At 37.8% G+C, this 14,805-nt stretch overlaps 1 protein-coding gene across 22 annotated transcripts in view; it reads right to left on the reverse strand.

The window, feature by feature from the left end:
• Positions 1-260: 260 nt before the first annotated feature.
• The window catches only part of UNC79 (unc-79 subunit of NALCN channel complex), a 133,127-nt gene continuing 118,582 nt past the window's right edge, over positions 261-14,805 (reverse strand). For 11 of the 22 annotated variants that reach the window (XM_034418381.3, XM_087872696.1, XM_087872669.1 and 8 more), the window contains 6 exons: positions 13,849-14,024; positions 11,099-11,285; positions 9,279-9,476; positions 7,849-7,947; positions 3,189-3,230; positions 261-1,987 (listed from right to left, as the gene is read on the reverse strand). In XM_034418381.3, the coding sequence (XP_034274272.1) occupies positions 1,787-1,987; positions 3,189-3,230; positions 7,849-7,947; positions 9,279-9,476; positions 11,099-11,285; positions 13,849-14,024 (903 nt within the window). In that variant the 3' untranslated portion in view covers positions 261-1,786. The remainder of the gene's footprint in view (positions 1,988-3,188; positions 3,231-7,848; positions 7,948-9,278; positions 9,477-11,098; positions 11,286-13,848; positions 14,025-14,805) is intronic. The other 11 variants (XM_087872713.1, XM_087872683.1, XM_087872701.1 and 8 more) reach the window with 2 other exon arrangements.

The raw sequence follows: 14,805 nt of genomic DNA on the forward strand, positions 1-14,805 counted from the left end.
GATATCCCTGCAAGTGGCTAATGGTATGGCACTGTTTGTTCCTATCATTATTGTATGGGGAAACTCTATTTGCGGTAAACAAAATCTCTCAACTCCAGCTTTTTCACTTCCCACTACAGTGAATAACCCTGTGACTTCCAATGGCATCTCAGCCTAATATCAACCAGCTCCAGCCTTGCTTTTAAAAAATAATAATAATAAAAAAAGATCAGCCAAGTTTCACTGGAGACTCAAGGGAATAATAATGAAAAAAAAAGTGCTACATTATACGGTAATGATTTTATTTTTTTTTACAGAATATTAACCAATATTATTCAGGATATTAAAGAGTTACGCTTTTAATAGCATTTTCATATAAAGCTTAAATCTTTATTTCAATAGATTACAGCAATAAATACAATATATTTCAGTTATGTATACACACAAAAAGTTTTAATTACAAGAGGTTCTGCTATTCAAAGATACTGATCCAGAGTCCACTGCAACCAGTGGCTCTTCTATACATCTCAGTGGATCAGTCTCTCTCAATGCTATTAAAATTCACTTTTAAAAAATATTTAACATTGTTTTTTTATGCAGTGGTTCTATATATTTTCTATTTACTGTATGTAAATAACCTGAAACCTCTTTCTCAGGGGAGCCTGAAGCATCCATATTCTCTCTGGCATCCCCATGAATGGGACCATTTTCAAATCTCAGTGTGTACAAGTATATAAGAAGAAATAGCATATATCATACAGGTAGTAGTATGCAGAGAGTTTCCTAAGAATTGCAAGAAAAATACTGGCAATGAAACCAAGTTAAAGTTCTTAAACTTACTCAGTAGTTCTTTTTTAAAAAAGACAAGTGAACTGGCACAGTTTACCCACCTAATTTCTAAGTGCACTTTGTAAGTAAGCGGAATTGGCTTTGGATGTCTCGTTCTCCTGGGCAAAATGCCAGCATTGACCCCAGAATGATGCCTCTCCTACCCCAGCTTGCAAGGGGTACCTGTTAGCCAAGAGGTGCATAACATGAAGGAAGGGGTAATGAGTGTTTAATCTGGAAGGGTTTCTTTTCTTTTCTTTTTCTTTCAGCACAGGCCATGCTTGCAAGTTGCTGATAAAAATTGCAGGGAAAAATGGATAGGAAATCCTGGGAAATTGCAAGGTCACTATTCTATAATGAAAAGAAGTTTTGGCATCCTCAATCTGGTGGTCTCCAGATGTGTTGGGCTACAGCTCGCATCATCCAAACACATTGCATCCACGTTCATTTGGAGTCCAAAGAAGGTGGAGGGCATGAGGTTGGAGATGGCCGATTTATTGCATTACCAAGTTTAACTATGAAGACAACGAAAATGCAGCTGATTTTGTCATAATGTAAAAAAACAGCAGTATACGTAGGTATCTGAACACACACAACACTTTGTGTGTGTGTACATGCCCTGTGCATATGTGCATATAAATCCTAGGGGCGAAACCAATCATTTTCTTTTATAAACGAATATTTTAAAATACATATATTTAAACAGCTAGCTATATGCATTGGCTCAGGCTTCAGTGAGCAAACCCTTCATTTCATAGAGTGTTCCTGTAAATGTTATGCATCAGCCAAAACATGCTTTTGGTTACAGAGGGACGCAGACAGCCCACTCCCTTTAGCCATTTCACTTTTTTTCTCTCTACAAGAACAAAACAAAAATGGAACTACAGTACTGTTGTATGGTTTCTAAAGATGGCCATTGTCTTATAGCTTTAGCCCTATTATTGCTAGACTAACAGGTTCACAGAACATTCCACCCAACTCATAAAGGATAAAACTGAGATGCTGCTTCAGATGACTGGATTTCCACTTGAGCCATTTTGAACTGTGTACACTGCAGCCACTTGCGAAGGACAGAGGTGTTGGTGTTCATCTGAACGGATCCCTGTAACATTCTAAGGCTATAATGGTTCACGTTGTTCTGAATAGCTTGCAGGCGGAGCTGGAGGCCAGCAGATAAATGCTGTTAAAATATGTACAGGTTTTACTGTCAGTTCTCTATTTTTTTAAAAAAAATAATCAACTCAAAGCAACTTTAACAACGATTAAGCCCTTATCATCCTAAAATTTCAAATTCAGAATCAATTCAGCCATCAAAGAGTGGAAATAAGAACAGGTTGTAATGAGATAATCCAGTAAGAAGCAGCAGTATTTAATGAAAGGTCGTCATAAACCTGAGGAAAACTACCACTTATAACACATCTTACTGAGACACATGGATAAAGGAGGGAAGAAAGATTCAGAGAGAAGAGGCCATCACAGCACAGTAATTTCCTTTAGTAGCTGCAAACTCAAATTTAGAAATGTATAATACCTTTTAGTGTCGGTTCACACTATTACAAAAAGATGCACATTATTGCAACATAATGTTGGAATACTGATCAGAATGGTCTGCTTCCTTCACTTCTGTATAAACTTTTAGCAATTCTAGCAAATCAATTCATTTTCTCTCTTCTTTTTTCCTTCATCCAGTTATCATAGCTATTCTGAGCCCCCAATGCTTGCTTCTCATTTAGTTGGTTTTGTTTTGGCTGTTAAGAGGTTTCCTTCTTTTTGGTATTCTATAAAGCTTGGGGTACTCATTCTTTCTGGCTCCACAGGAAGCATTCTTTTCTCTCTCATGCTCTCATTTTTTGTTATTCTGGCTAGTTTTATATAGTTATGCAAACATAATTATCATTGGACGATCTCATGTGAGTTTATGCTGGTCATCCTCTGGCCCTTTAAAAGGGAAATGACACATTCTGCACACAATATTATTAAGACAAAAAGGCGGAGTGGATCCAGGGTTTGGAGAAAAAGGAAGGCAAACAAGATGCAAGCTGTGCTTCCCACTTTCTTCCTCTCCTTGCTCTTGGAAGCCTGAACTAGTGGGGGAATGACTGGGGAGACCGAAAGGAAAAGAAATAACAATTTATTTTCCCATTCCTTCAGCAGAAAACCGCTGCACTCCAGCTTCTTTCACCTATAAAAAAGCTCCTTGCATTCTTGACAGAACAGCTCTGGATCCAGTTCAATGTTTTCATGACAGCCAAGCATGCCTGTATTTACTAGACATCAGTTAAACTATGTTTATGCAAACAGTCTTAGGGTATCATAGCTGATGAGTCCAATTTGGAATAGATGCATAATTTAATATACTGTTCACATTAAGGTGAACCTACCTTTAGATTGGATTGAATCATTGGTAGCCACATTGGGATGAGCTGATAGAAAGGGGAAAAAATTCAGTGTCACTGTATTCAGCATGTTCATAATATATTTATAATAGCCACCATATTATTATGTTACAAAATAAACCTAGTAATAACATTCATTCATAATGTAACACAGGCAGTTTTATTAAAGCATTTTCCTAGAAATAATGCCCAGGATTCCAATATATGTTCAAATGCAAATTTAGAATCTTTTTTATTTATCGAAGTATTCAAAGTACCAACGATTATTTAAAATGTTATATTTAAGCGTTAATCTAAAACAGAGCATAAATCACATCAAATACTTTTCAACTGAAACAATCCAATTTAAACTTTGCATAGTGTCATCAATGTATGATGCAACAGCAGTCAATGTGTCATCTGGATTAAGGCCTTTGTCTTCATGGCACTTCACTGACAATATTGACAGGAAAAGGAAATGTTTCTGACTTTGTGGACCGGCTGGAGAGGGGAGGGAGTTGATTCCACACGAGTGGCGTGCGCATGTGCCTGGCGCTCATGCAAATGGAACATGTGCATGTGCTCTCCTGCTGGTCGCCCGCTGCAAGTGAGGATTACAATCTCCTCACAGCCCACTAATGGGCCATGGCCCACAGATCCCTGATCTAGAACATGGCTTCATGCATATGGCAAATGACTACAAGCAACCTTCTAAATAATGGAAGCAATTTAGACATGGAAGATTTTAGAAGTGATGTGTTTTGTCATACACCTGTCTGAGACTAATGACTTTTTGCCAATTTAGTATCAAAAATGGACTTTTATTCATCCACATTAGAAGGTAAGGGAGCAGCTTGATGCAGCCACACCCAAACTGGCACTGACTAGATAGTTTGGGATTTCAAATTCTACAATTGCCAAGCATTGGGGGGAGGGCACTAAGTTTAGGAAAAGTTGCCTTAATTCACCTACAATAATAAATCTGATGCCAATAGAATGCTGCTTTCAGCCTTTTTATTTCCATGATGAAGGATCTCCCTCAATTTTGATTGAAACTTCTGCCATCGACTAGCTGCCTCTTTCTTCCCAACTGAGAGTTTTCAAGCACAAAACTCATGAAGGAAGACAGCCAAGAAAGGAATCACTGAAAGCCGATTCACACCATTACTTCTCTTTCTATCACTCTCTGTAATTATCTCTCATAAACCCTTTTTAAATGTATTAGTTAGATTTTCATGAGACTAGGAGCTTTTTTTGTTTTGTTTTGTGATCAAAAACATAGTCAACCAGCATCATAAATTCATATGAAAAAATGGCCTTTGGCTGAAAGTGTCATACACTACAGCATTTCTGAAATAATAAACCATTACATTTTTTTGCCATTTCTTTTCCTCCTGCAAAATTTTAGTGAAGCAAGAAACCAAAAAAGGAAGATATTCATTACAGACAAATGGGAAACCAATGACTCTCGAGAATTTGTTGGGCAATAACTCCTCTCATTCTTGACCTTGGCTCAGAATGAGAGATAGAACAGCGGTCTGAACAGCTACAGATTCCCCATCCCTGCAGTTATGTCAGTCTTATAGAGAACCAGGATTTCAGATACCAAAGTAATGGAAAAAACCAGCTGGATTAATAGTACAATAAATTTATTATATTAAACTGATCTATCACCCTACACATTCCAATTGATAGTAACATGAGAGCTGGTTTGGTATAGTAATTGCTGGTCTAAAAATCAGGAGACTGTGAGTTCTAGTCCTGCTTTAGATATGAAAACCAGCTGGGTAACTGTGAGCCAATTACTCTCTCAGTCCAAACCTCCTCATGGGGATGTTTTTGTGGAGAAAATGGGAGGAGGAAGGTGTATTGCTTATAAAGGGATAAAGGCAGTACCCCCCCCCAAAAAAAATCCCTAATAAATAAATAAATATGATCAAAAACATCACATGTAGTTGGCGTATATAGTTCCTAAAAATATAGCATAGAGGTTAACCAGGAAGTAAGGCACTATGCCTCAGTAAGTTATCAGTTTGCAGCACTGAATATTTATGTGAGCTGCTTTGACAAATAACCTGTAATCTTATAATCATGTGCATGCATTTATCTATTTTCTTATTGGGATGGTGGAAGAAAGTAAAAGGGCTGGGGTGTTTTAACTGTAAGGCAGATTTGTTTTAAAAGTGAATATATTTTTGATACATTATCTACCATTATTTAAAAAACTGGACATATTGTTCTAAAATGTTCCTCTAAATGATATCAAGTTTCACTTTTTTCCAATTAAGCTCCTACCATCATGCAAAATTGAATCAGTATTAACAGAATGAGCTAAAGCACTATTCAGAGAATATGATTTCATTGGCCAAAATGGATGATATAATATTTGGCTGAGTTCCGCTGATAGGGTCAGGCTGGTCCTTATTTAATGCACCTTATGAAAAATGACATTGTTTACGGAATCCCAATGAAGGAATAACCATTTCAATAATGTGTTCAACCACATTATAATTATAGTGATTGTCAACTATCCACAAAGGAGAAATTTGGGGGGGGGACATTTCCTCCTACTGTGCAAGAAAAAATCCAAGCCACTTGGAGAAATATACAATTATAACCGTTTATGGATTGTTCCTGACATAGCAAGAATTAGTCCTCTTGTTATAAATGATATTGAACTGTGTCTACTTTCTTATCAGAGAAGACCTGGACATCTAAACTTGTGATCAAGGACACTTTTCATTAGACGCAGATTGGATTTACCATCAATATTTCCTAAACGGGAAGGCTAAATAGAAACCTCAGATCCCAAAGCAATATACCTTGTTATTTCTGATGCCAAATAACAAGGTAAGGCCATCAATATACTGTTCTCTTTGAGAAAAAGCAGAACTAGACAAATGCTGGATAGATGATCTGATTCAGAAAGGCAGTTTCTATGCTCACAAATGTTCTTTGTGAGCATTATTTTTGCCCTGTTTATGATTAAAAAAATGTATTGAGAGCACACACACACAGTTTTGAAAGGCATCACATAAGTGTGTTCATGTGGAAATATTGAAAAATAGTAATGCAGCTATTTTTGGAGCTGTGTATGAATCCAACAAAGTTCTAGAATCCCATTCATGGATATATGAAATGTACCTATTTAATGTTTCCACATGAACTGTTTGCTTATATAATCACTTAAAATATGTATTTGTGAGCAAATGCTTCTTATCTTGAATTTAAAAAGCATGCAATGACATTTCAGCTTGCATCCTTAAGTAGATGCACATTATCTTTGATTCTCATCTTCCTAGAAAGAAAGCACTATTTTGTTTGTCCCAAAACATTGGGAACCAAATACATGTGTAGAGATGCTTTTTAAAATTCTCTCTGTCACTTTTACAGAACACAGTGCCATTGTTTACTCCCCCAAACTCTAGGAAGCCAATTCAGATTTATTCCATGCAGTCAACTTTCCAATCTTAGTAGTTACTACGAGTGAGCAATTGGGGGTGGGAGGGGAGAATATTCCCACTTTTTTTATCCATGGAGCGATTTGTATGAAATTACTGAAGTGGCTACGGATGAGGCTAAAAGCTGCCATAGCACTAAATCCTGCCCCATGCCCCCCCATCTGCAAACAATAAGTTTAAAGTCGTTGAGATGGTTGAAGAGAAGGGACAACCTGGGTGGCCCGAGATCTTACAATCAAACACTGAATGGCCCTCTAACTTTGTGGAGCTCCAGCATATTAAGCCAGCTCTTTAGAGGGAGAGCAGTATAATGGCAGCATCTAAGAGTAACCAGGGATCAGAGGGACATCCATTCAGCACTGTTCTGATCACCACTATAGAATACCTGCCTTTGACTCCTGAGTAATAGATAGTAAAACATACTAGATTTTACATGCCATGAAATTCCCATCAGATGCTATTGGCTTAAGATGGAAAACATTCATTACTTTAACACTAGTGCAGCTAAGGATTCTTTAAGCTTATGCCATGAACTGGAGCTGTGATGAGAATGATATCTTAAGAACCTGGTACAAAAAAGACATCACCAGGACATCTTGTTTATACAGTGATTAGGTGTAAGTGAGTAAAAGACCACAGGGCTTTCTCTAGAAAGGGAAATGGCCTAAAGCAATATTGTTCTTCCAAAATGTAAACCAGAAGGGAGGTACAAGTGGGAAGCTGTGCCAAACCTTTTAATCCTTCCTGCGGAAGGATCCTGAGAACGTTTTCCAATATACCGTAATAGTCCAAATATAAAACATCCTTTATCCATTGGCAACATGCTGTTTGGTATAATGTAATTCTTTTTCTCTAAAATTATTAGAACAAAACCACAAAGGAACCAGTAATAACATGTTGTCCTTATTAATAATTACATCCGTTTTGGACAACACTATAGCCAAGTTATATAACTGAAAAATATTTTAACAGCTGCATTTAATTATTGGAATCTTTTTTTTAATTACTGGAAGGTTATATGTGAAGCGTCTCTCTACGGCACTTTATACTCCATCAAGCATTGCTTTAGAAAGCCCATAAATCTTCAAAAGCTTTTTTCTGAGAACAATGCAAAGGAGTGCTTGGAAGACCAGGAAGCATATACGAAAAACCCTATGTTTTTAAAAATTTTCCTGCCTTTCCCCCCTCCCCAAGGGCTAACATACCTTGACAAAAATAGTGGAATTACATTCTTGCAAAGCCTCCATTAAACTGATCACATGGAGACACACCATTTCTACCATCTGGGATAAAAGAGAGACATACTGCAATAAAATGAATGAGCAGTATAATAATATCATGAAAGCAAAAAAAAATAAATGGTTCATACTATTACTGTAATTTGATTAACATTCTTAGATAAACAGGGAGAGATTGAGATTTCCTGTTAAATAATTAAAATGCAAATTGTTTACCTTTAATTAAAGGTATGATATCTGTATAATACTTATTCAGAATTACATTCTACAGTAAATGTAACAAAATGATGCACCATGTCATCCAACTTCTGCATAACAGATGCCCTATAATATTACTAACAAAGTTACTTTCCTTCTGAACTGTGTTCGTCATTACTTGGAAGGACCAGTTAATTACATTTCAAAACACTGCAGGCAGACACAGTGGAAATATTTGAAATTTAAATCAGTCCCATTGGCAGTCTAACAGGATTTATATATTAGGCATTTCTCATGCCATGGGTTTGACAAGCGATTGCTTCTAGATTAAATGGAATGAAGCACATACACATTGGTGACCACGCCCTTTTCTGCCTATCCTCCATTGTAAACTTCTACCCAATCATGGTGGTATTTATTTACAACTCATTATGTTCACATAGTGATTTTGCAGATAGGATATGCTTTGTCACATGCTGTTGAAGTATTGTACAAGCATCGTTAGTAATATAGTATAAATGTGAACCTGCAAAAGAATCTGTAATAATAGAGCAGCTATAGCAGAAATAGGCTAATGTTCCCTTTTAGCCATGGCTTCCCCATACTTAAACTGTCTACCTAAAAACAAAATTTATAAAGCTAGAGGATCTGTAGGACTCTCCCTTCCTTCTGTTTAACTGAATAGCATTGCGGAGGGAGGGAGGGAGAGAGAGAAAGAGAGAAAGAGAGAGAGAGAGAGAGAGAGAGAGAGAGATCATAATTATTCAGAACAATAAAGAATTGTTGAACATAACTTCAAGCCATTTGAGGATCACATCAAGCTTTGGATGCCATTCCAAAATTGGGTATAATCAGGACATACTGGGGGAATTTAAAGTACTATTTTTTTCTCTAAGCTCTCCTTCCCCCCAAATGCCTTTTTAGATTCCTGATTAAAACAACCTGGATGGATTTCCAAACCCGTCTTATACCAGGTTATTTCTGTGAGCTGAGTTTTAACAAGAGTCTCTTCTAGCCTATAATGACTGAACAAAGCATGTGATCTGTTAATGAACTATGCACTTCTGCAAGTTTATTTCTGTGCATGTACATGTATTTACATGTAATTATGAATGTGAATACACAGCCATAGGTTTTTAAATTATTGTTTATTGGCTTGGACTCAATGAAATTAGTTGGGTTCATTATATCTGACTCACCACCTTGTTATGTGCCATCAGCTGGAGGATGCTTGGTGTTACTCGGCTCCAAAATTCCAGAGCTGTGAGGATTGCTGTAAAACTAAATTCATTTTGATTTTGGACTGTGGGAGCAACTGCAGCTTGTTCACAATATACTGTCCACAGCTGAGCAAATATAAAGGCATGGAAGAGAGAACACATATGCAAGACAGATGTCTGCGGGAAGAAAAATAAGAAAAACAAAGTCTTTGTTTTGCTTGAAATAACAGTTTAAGGAATGTGTATATTGTCTTTCAGAATATAAGAGCATAACAACTCATGGTTCTAGTACATACACACACATACACATAATCTGAAATTATAATGAATCTGTCAAGAATTTTCTGAAATTCTCTTTCCTGTCAGAGGAGTGATATGACATTCATACTTAAATTACTAGTTTATATTCATGCACTGAAAAAAGCCGAAGAAATAAACAAGCTTGAAAACTACATGTTGGAAAAATAAATAGTAGAAAAATTCTCATTAATGAGGCAATACCGCAGCTTTTGTTAGTTTTGACAGTAATTATGCAACCTTAAAAATAGAAGTTTCAAAGAAAAAAGCTGAGTAATTTGCTAACTGAGCTTGTGATGCCCTTTTTTGAAACAATGTTGTTCTTGCTTGCTCATAACTATAGATTTTATATTTTCTTACTGGATACCTCAGGAGGAAGGAGAAAAATTGCCCTTAGTACTTCCACTACTGGATGAAGACTTGGAAGCAAAGCTTGTTTAAAGTGGTTTGCAAAGAAGCTCACGGGAGATCTCAGACTGGAAGCTCACTTCTCAAACTCATGGTCGTTTTTGCATTCAACAGTTCCACAATTCTTAACGGATGTCAGTCTAAATCTGATTGGTGACTGATCTGTTCATGATAAGAGAATAACCCAGAGCTCATCCATCTTCAGATTACTTGCTCCATATGAACCAAATCTAACATGCATTGTTTAGATGTGTACAGCCAGATACCACCAGACATTTGTCAAAGTATAAAAGACTGCAGTTCCCTTTATCTGTGTTTGGTGGGATAGGGATCGAGAGAGGTGATGGGAGAAACTTCCTGCAAAATAAGATTTTGGATGATTCATGACTAAACTGATGAGAATTGTTGAACTTTGAAAAATGTGGAGAGGCCAGATGTTCCTAAATTTGTTTTTGGACTCTGGAGCAGAGAATGTAACTAGGATAGCAAGCAAGAAGGGGAAAATGTTCTACTCCTGATTTAAAGACTGCAAAATTTCTTTAATGCTTTAAGAAAGAGCACTTTTGAAGCGTATTGCTTATTATGAATAAAAAATATTTCTTTTCAAAAGTTAGATAGATTGCTGACAAGCAAATAGTTCTTTGAATCCCACCAAGGAACAAAAAAATTAAGTATGAGTTTCATTAACGAGATTAATTCATAAAAGATAAATAAGCTTTTTTATGTAGCAAGAGTTGCGATTCAGAGAGGCTGAGATTCAACTTTTGTATGGCTTGCAGAGATTGGTCAGACTTACTATGAATATTTTTCATATAATTCATATATCACCATCTGTCACAATAAAAATTACACCTTGATGACAAGTTCTAGAACAGGGATGTCAAACTGGCAGGCCACGGCCAGATGTGTCATGCGCAGGCCATGCCCACCCCAGCTCCGCGAAGGGAAAAAACATTGTAAAACGTCACGTGATGGCAACATGACACCACGAGTTTGACACCCATGTTCCAGAAGAATTTTAGGATCATGCTCAAGACTGTATATTTTGTTTAGTGGTATATTATACAGTGATCATCATCCTGCAAGTCTCTTACCTTGGATTGCTCAGGAAACCCAATCAGGATGACAATTAAATGATCGGCAACATGGGAACCTGCATCCAATGGAATGGGCATACAAACTGAAGGGGAATTCGGACAGACAACACTATGTGTCAGAGACCCCAACAGTAGCCAAGAGAGTAGTCGAATATGAGACACACATTCAATGAATTCTTTGGGCCTGTTAAGAAAGAACATATATATTAATTTCAACTTTATCAAATATATGTATTATTTGAAAAGCATACATACTAAGAATACCATTCTAGATAATCAATTTATGACTAATATTATTACTATTCTAATGCAGATGTCTGCCCTTGGGATATCTGCCCTTGGGACAGATATCTGCCCTAGGAATATCATTTTTGTCAAAAAGACATGGCAAGGGTGTTGATATTGAGGTAAAAATTGAAATTTTTTTAAAAAAATCTTAAAACAGCACAGAGAAAAACATGACACGTCCAAGGCCAATCCCAGTCTGTCCAATAGCTCAACAGGGTTATCTAGCACCTTGGCACAATGCCTGTGGGAAAAATAAAGTTTTAAGCACCTTATGTAATATCAACAGTGTCAATCCTGAAGCTGACCCGACCAGAGTCATATTGGAGCTTCAGTGTTGCCACACTGGAGCTGAGGGAAAGGGAGGGGAGATTAGAGATAGAGGGGGTTGTGTAGCCAAAATAAAATACTTTCTCTTGAGAACCAAGGACATTCTCACACCTGGACCGTGGAAGGAGGAGTGAGGTCACCAGACAACTAGACAGCATCTTGATTGGACCATGTGACTCATTGTTTGAGGTTGTGGGGAAACTTTCTCTTTTAATTAGGTGAAAACAGTGGTGAAATCTAAAATTTGTTACTACTGGTTCTATGGGCGTGGCTTGGTGGGGGGGGTATTGTGACTGGGCATGGCCAATTTTTTTTTTTACTTTTAAAACTATTTTTTCTACAATTTCTTCAGCAAAGAGGTTGTAAAAAAATGTTTTCAAAAGGCTCTGACGATCACAGCTGAGTTGCCTGATCAGCAGAGGCTTTTTTTCTTTTAAAAGCCTATGATGATCCCAGCTGAGCCGCACAATCATCAGAGGCTTTTTTTTTTTTAACTTTTAAAAGCATTTTTTCGGCGGAAGAGGTTGTAGAAAAACTGCTTTTAAAAGTAAAAAAAAAAAGCCTCTGATGATTGTGCGGTTCAGCTGGGCATTGGAGGGGGGGGCAGGGATTTTTGCTACCGGTGCTCCGAACCACCCGCCTCCATCGCTACCGGATCAGGCGATCCAGTCCGAACCGGGAGCATTTCACCCCTGGGTGAAAACCACAGGAACCTTCAGAGTTGGTTTTCATCAGATTTGTGCCAATATGATATATCCAATTAAGGTATTCTTTGAGGAATTCATCTGCCTCAGAGTTTTGCTTCATATGGGTCTATTACTTGGAACTCTGACAAACAAGTTCAGAATCATCGTAGTTTTTTTGGGGGGTGTGGGGAATGCTGTTCCACAAGGCATACCCTGTGACAGAGAATGTATGGGGTCCCATATAACTATGTTATTCAAAATAAAGCATGCCCACCTTGAAGGATCTTGTGGGATGGGTGGAATTAATTAGCCAATCCCAAATAACTTGGATGCTATCCATTAAAAACAACATAGGTAATAATGAACACCTTAAATTACACAGGAAGATTCCTGGAAGCCAGTGCAGTTTACAAGGAATGGGATTATATGTGTGTACCAGAGTTTATCCATTAGCTACTGACACCATTACATTCTAGAATAGTTGTAGCTTCTGGGTGATCTTCAAGAGCAACCCCAGATAAGTATGTGGCTTCCCACTTTTGACCATATTGGATAATGACATGATAGTTTAGCAATATTTGGATCCCCACACCACCATTATCTGCAGGAGATTCAGTTTTTCTACTAGTCAAACCACACTAAGTAGTTCCCCATGCATATATCTTCCACTTTGATATATAAATTGTGAAGGTAACACCTGTTGGATCCATAGTTTGGTGATAAGAATACCTATATCTATACCGGTCATGAATGTGCAAAGTTTCCCCTTTGGTCCACCATTTGGTGACATATTTCATCTTTGTATTTTTAATTAAAAAGTGTTTGGAGACTACAGTTGGTCCAGAACAGAGCCGCGCGAGCTCTCGTGGGTGCATCTAGGTACACCCACATTACACCAATTCTCCGCGAGCTGCACTGGCTCCCTATTGGTCTCTGGTCACAATTCAAGGTGTTGATTATTATCTTTAAAGCCCTACGTGGCTCAGGGCCAGGTTATCTTCGAGACCGCCTTCTGCCGCATAGCTCCCAGCAACCGGTAAGATCCCACAGAGTTGGTCTCCTCCGGGTCCCGTCAGCTAAACAATGCTGGCTGGCGGGCCCGTGGGGGAGGGCCTTCTCTGTGGCTGCCCCAGCTCTCTGGAACCAGTTACCTCCTGAGGTCCGGACCATGCCCACCCTATTGGCCTTCCGAAAAGCAGTGAAGACCTGGCTTTTCCGGCAGGCCTGGAAGAGCGTTGATCTCGCTCTTGTGATCTGGCGAGATCCGGCCATGAATGGCGTGAATGAGTTTTTAATATTTTTAATGTTTTTAATTTTTAAATGTTTTTTATAATGATTTTTAAAAATGTATTGTGAGCCGCCCTGAGTCTTCGGAGAGGGGCGGCATATAAATTGAATTAATTAAATTAAATAAATTAAATTTAGTCATGACCAAGGCTTTTTTACCCTTGTTGCATTGCAGATGGAGGATGATACAGCCAAGGCAAGTAACGAACCACAGCCTTGTTATCCCGGTGGTTGCCTCGTGAGATTTCCATTGCAGCAATCTGTGCTAAGCCCACCTTGAGATGTCCACCAAAAGTATCCTCATGCAATGGCTGGGAACATGTTTTCATGTAACTCTGTAGTGAAAAGACAGGATGTTTGGATAGTAAAGTTATTTTAAAGGTCAAGGTACTTGCACAATTCAACTGAAAATACACTATTTATTTATATAAAATTTCCCCAACCTTTGGTCTTCCAGTTGGAAGCTGCTAGCTATTTATTTATTTATTTATTTATTTATTTATTTATTTATTTATTTATTTATTTATTTAATTGGTTCAATTTATATGCCGCCCTTCTCCGGAGACTCAGGGCGGCTTACAATGCGTTAAGCAATAGCCTTCATACTTTTGTATATACCTGCTTAGTAGGGCTTTTGCCCCCCCCCAAGCGGTGTTCTTTTTTATACAAAGTCACCTTATTGCCCCCACAATCCGGGTCCTCATTTTACCTACCTCGGAAGGATGGAAGGCTGAATCAACCTTGAGCCTGGTGAGATTTGAACTCACAGTAATTGCAATAATTGCAGGCAGCTGGGAGCTAAGTGCTACTTAACAGCACTTTAGTCCGCTGCACCACCATTCTCAGAATTGCATCAGAATACGGTTTATATTAAAGGTGAATAGCTCTATATCTTTAAATATAGATCTATTATGATGATAAATCTTGGGAAATCTATTAACAAATTACAAATTACTATCACGTAATTAAGCTGGCAGCCTTTTTGTCCTCATTATATATTTCAATAAGAATGATTCCATCATGTTTTTCCATTACTAAACTGCTCAAAAGTTACTTAAACCATTAGAAAAATAACCCTGAAAATCCTCATCTCACTTGTTCCCTCAGTGGATCTGC

Source organism: Pantherophis guttatus, chromosome 1 (assembly GCF_059756535.1).
Source record: "Pantherophis guttatus breed Tessera chromosome 1, ASM5975653v1, whole genome shotgun sequence".
Taxonomy (NCBI): domain Eukaryota; kingdom Metazoa; phylum Chordata; class Lepidosauria; order Squamata; family Colubridae; genus Pantherophis; species Pantherophis guttatus.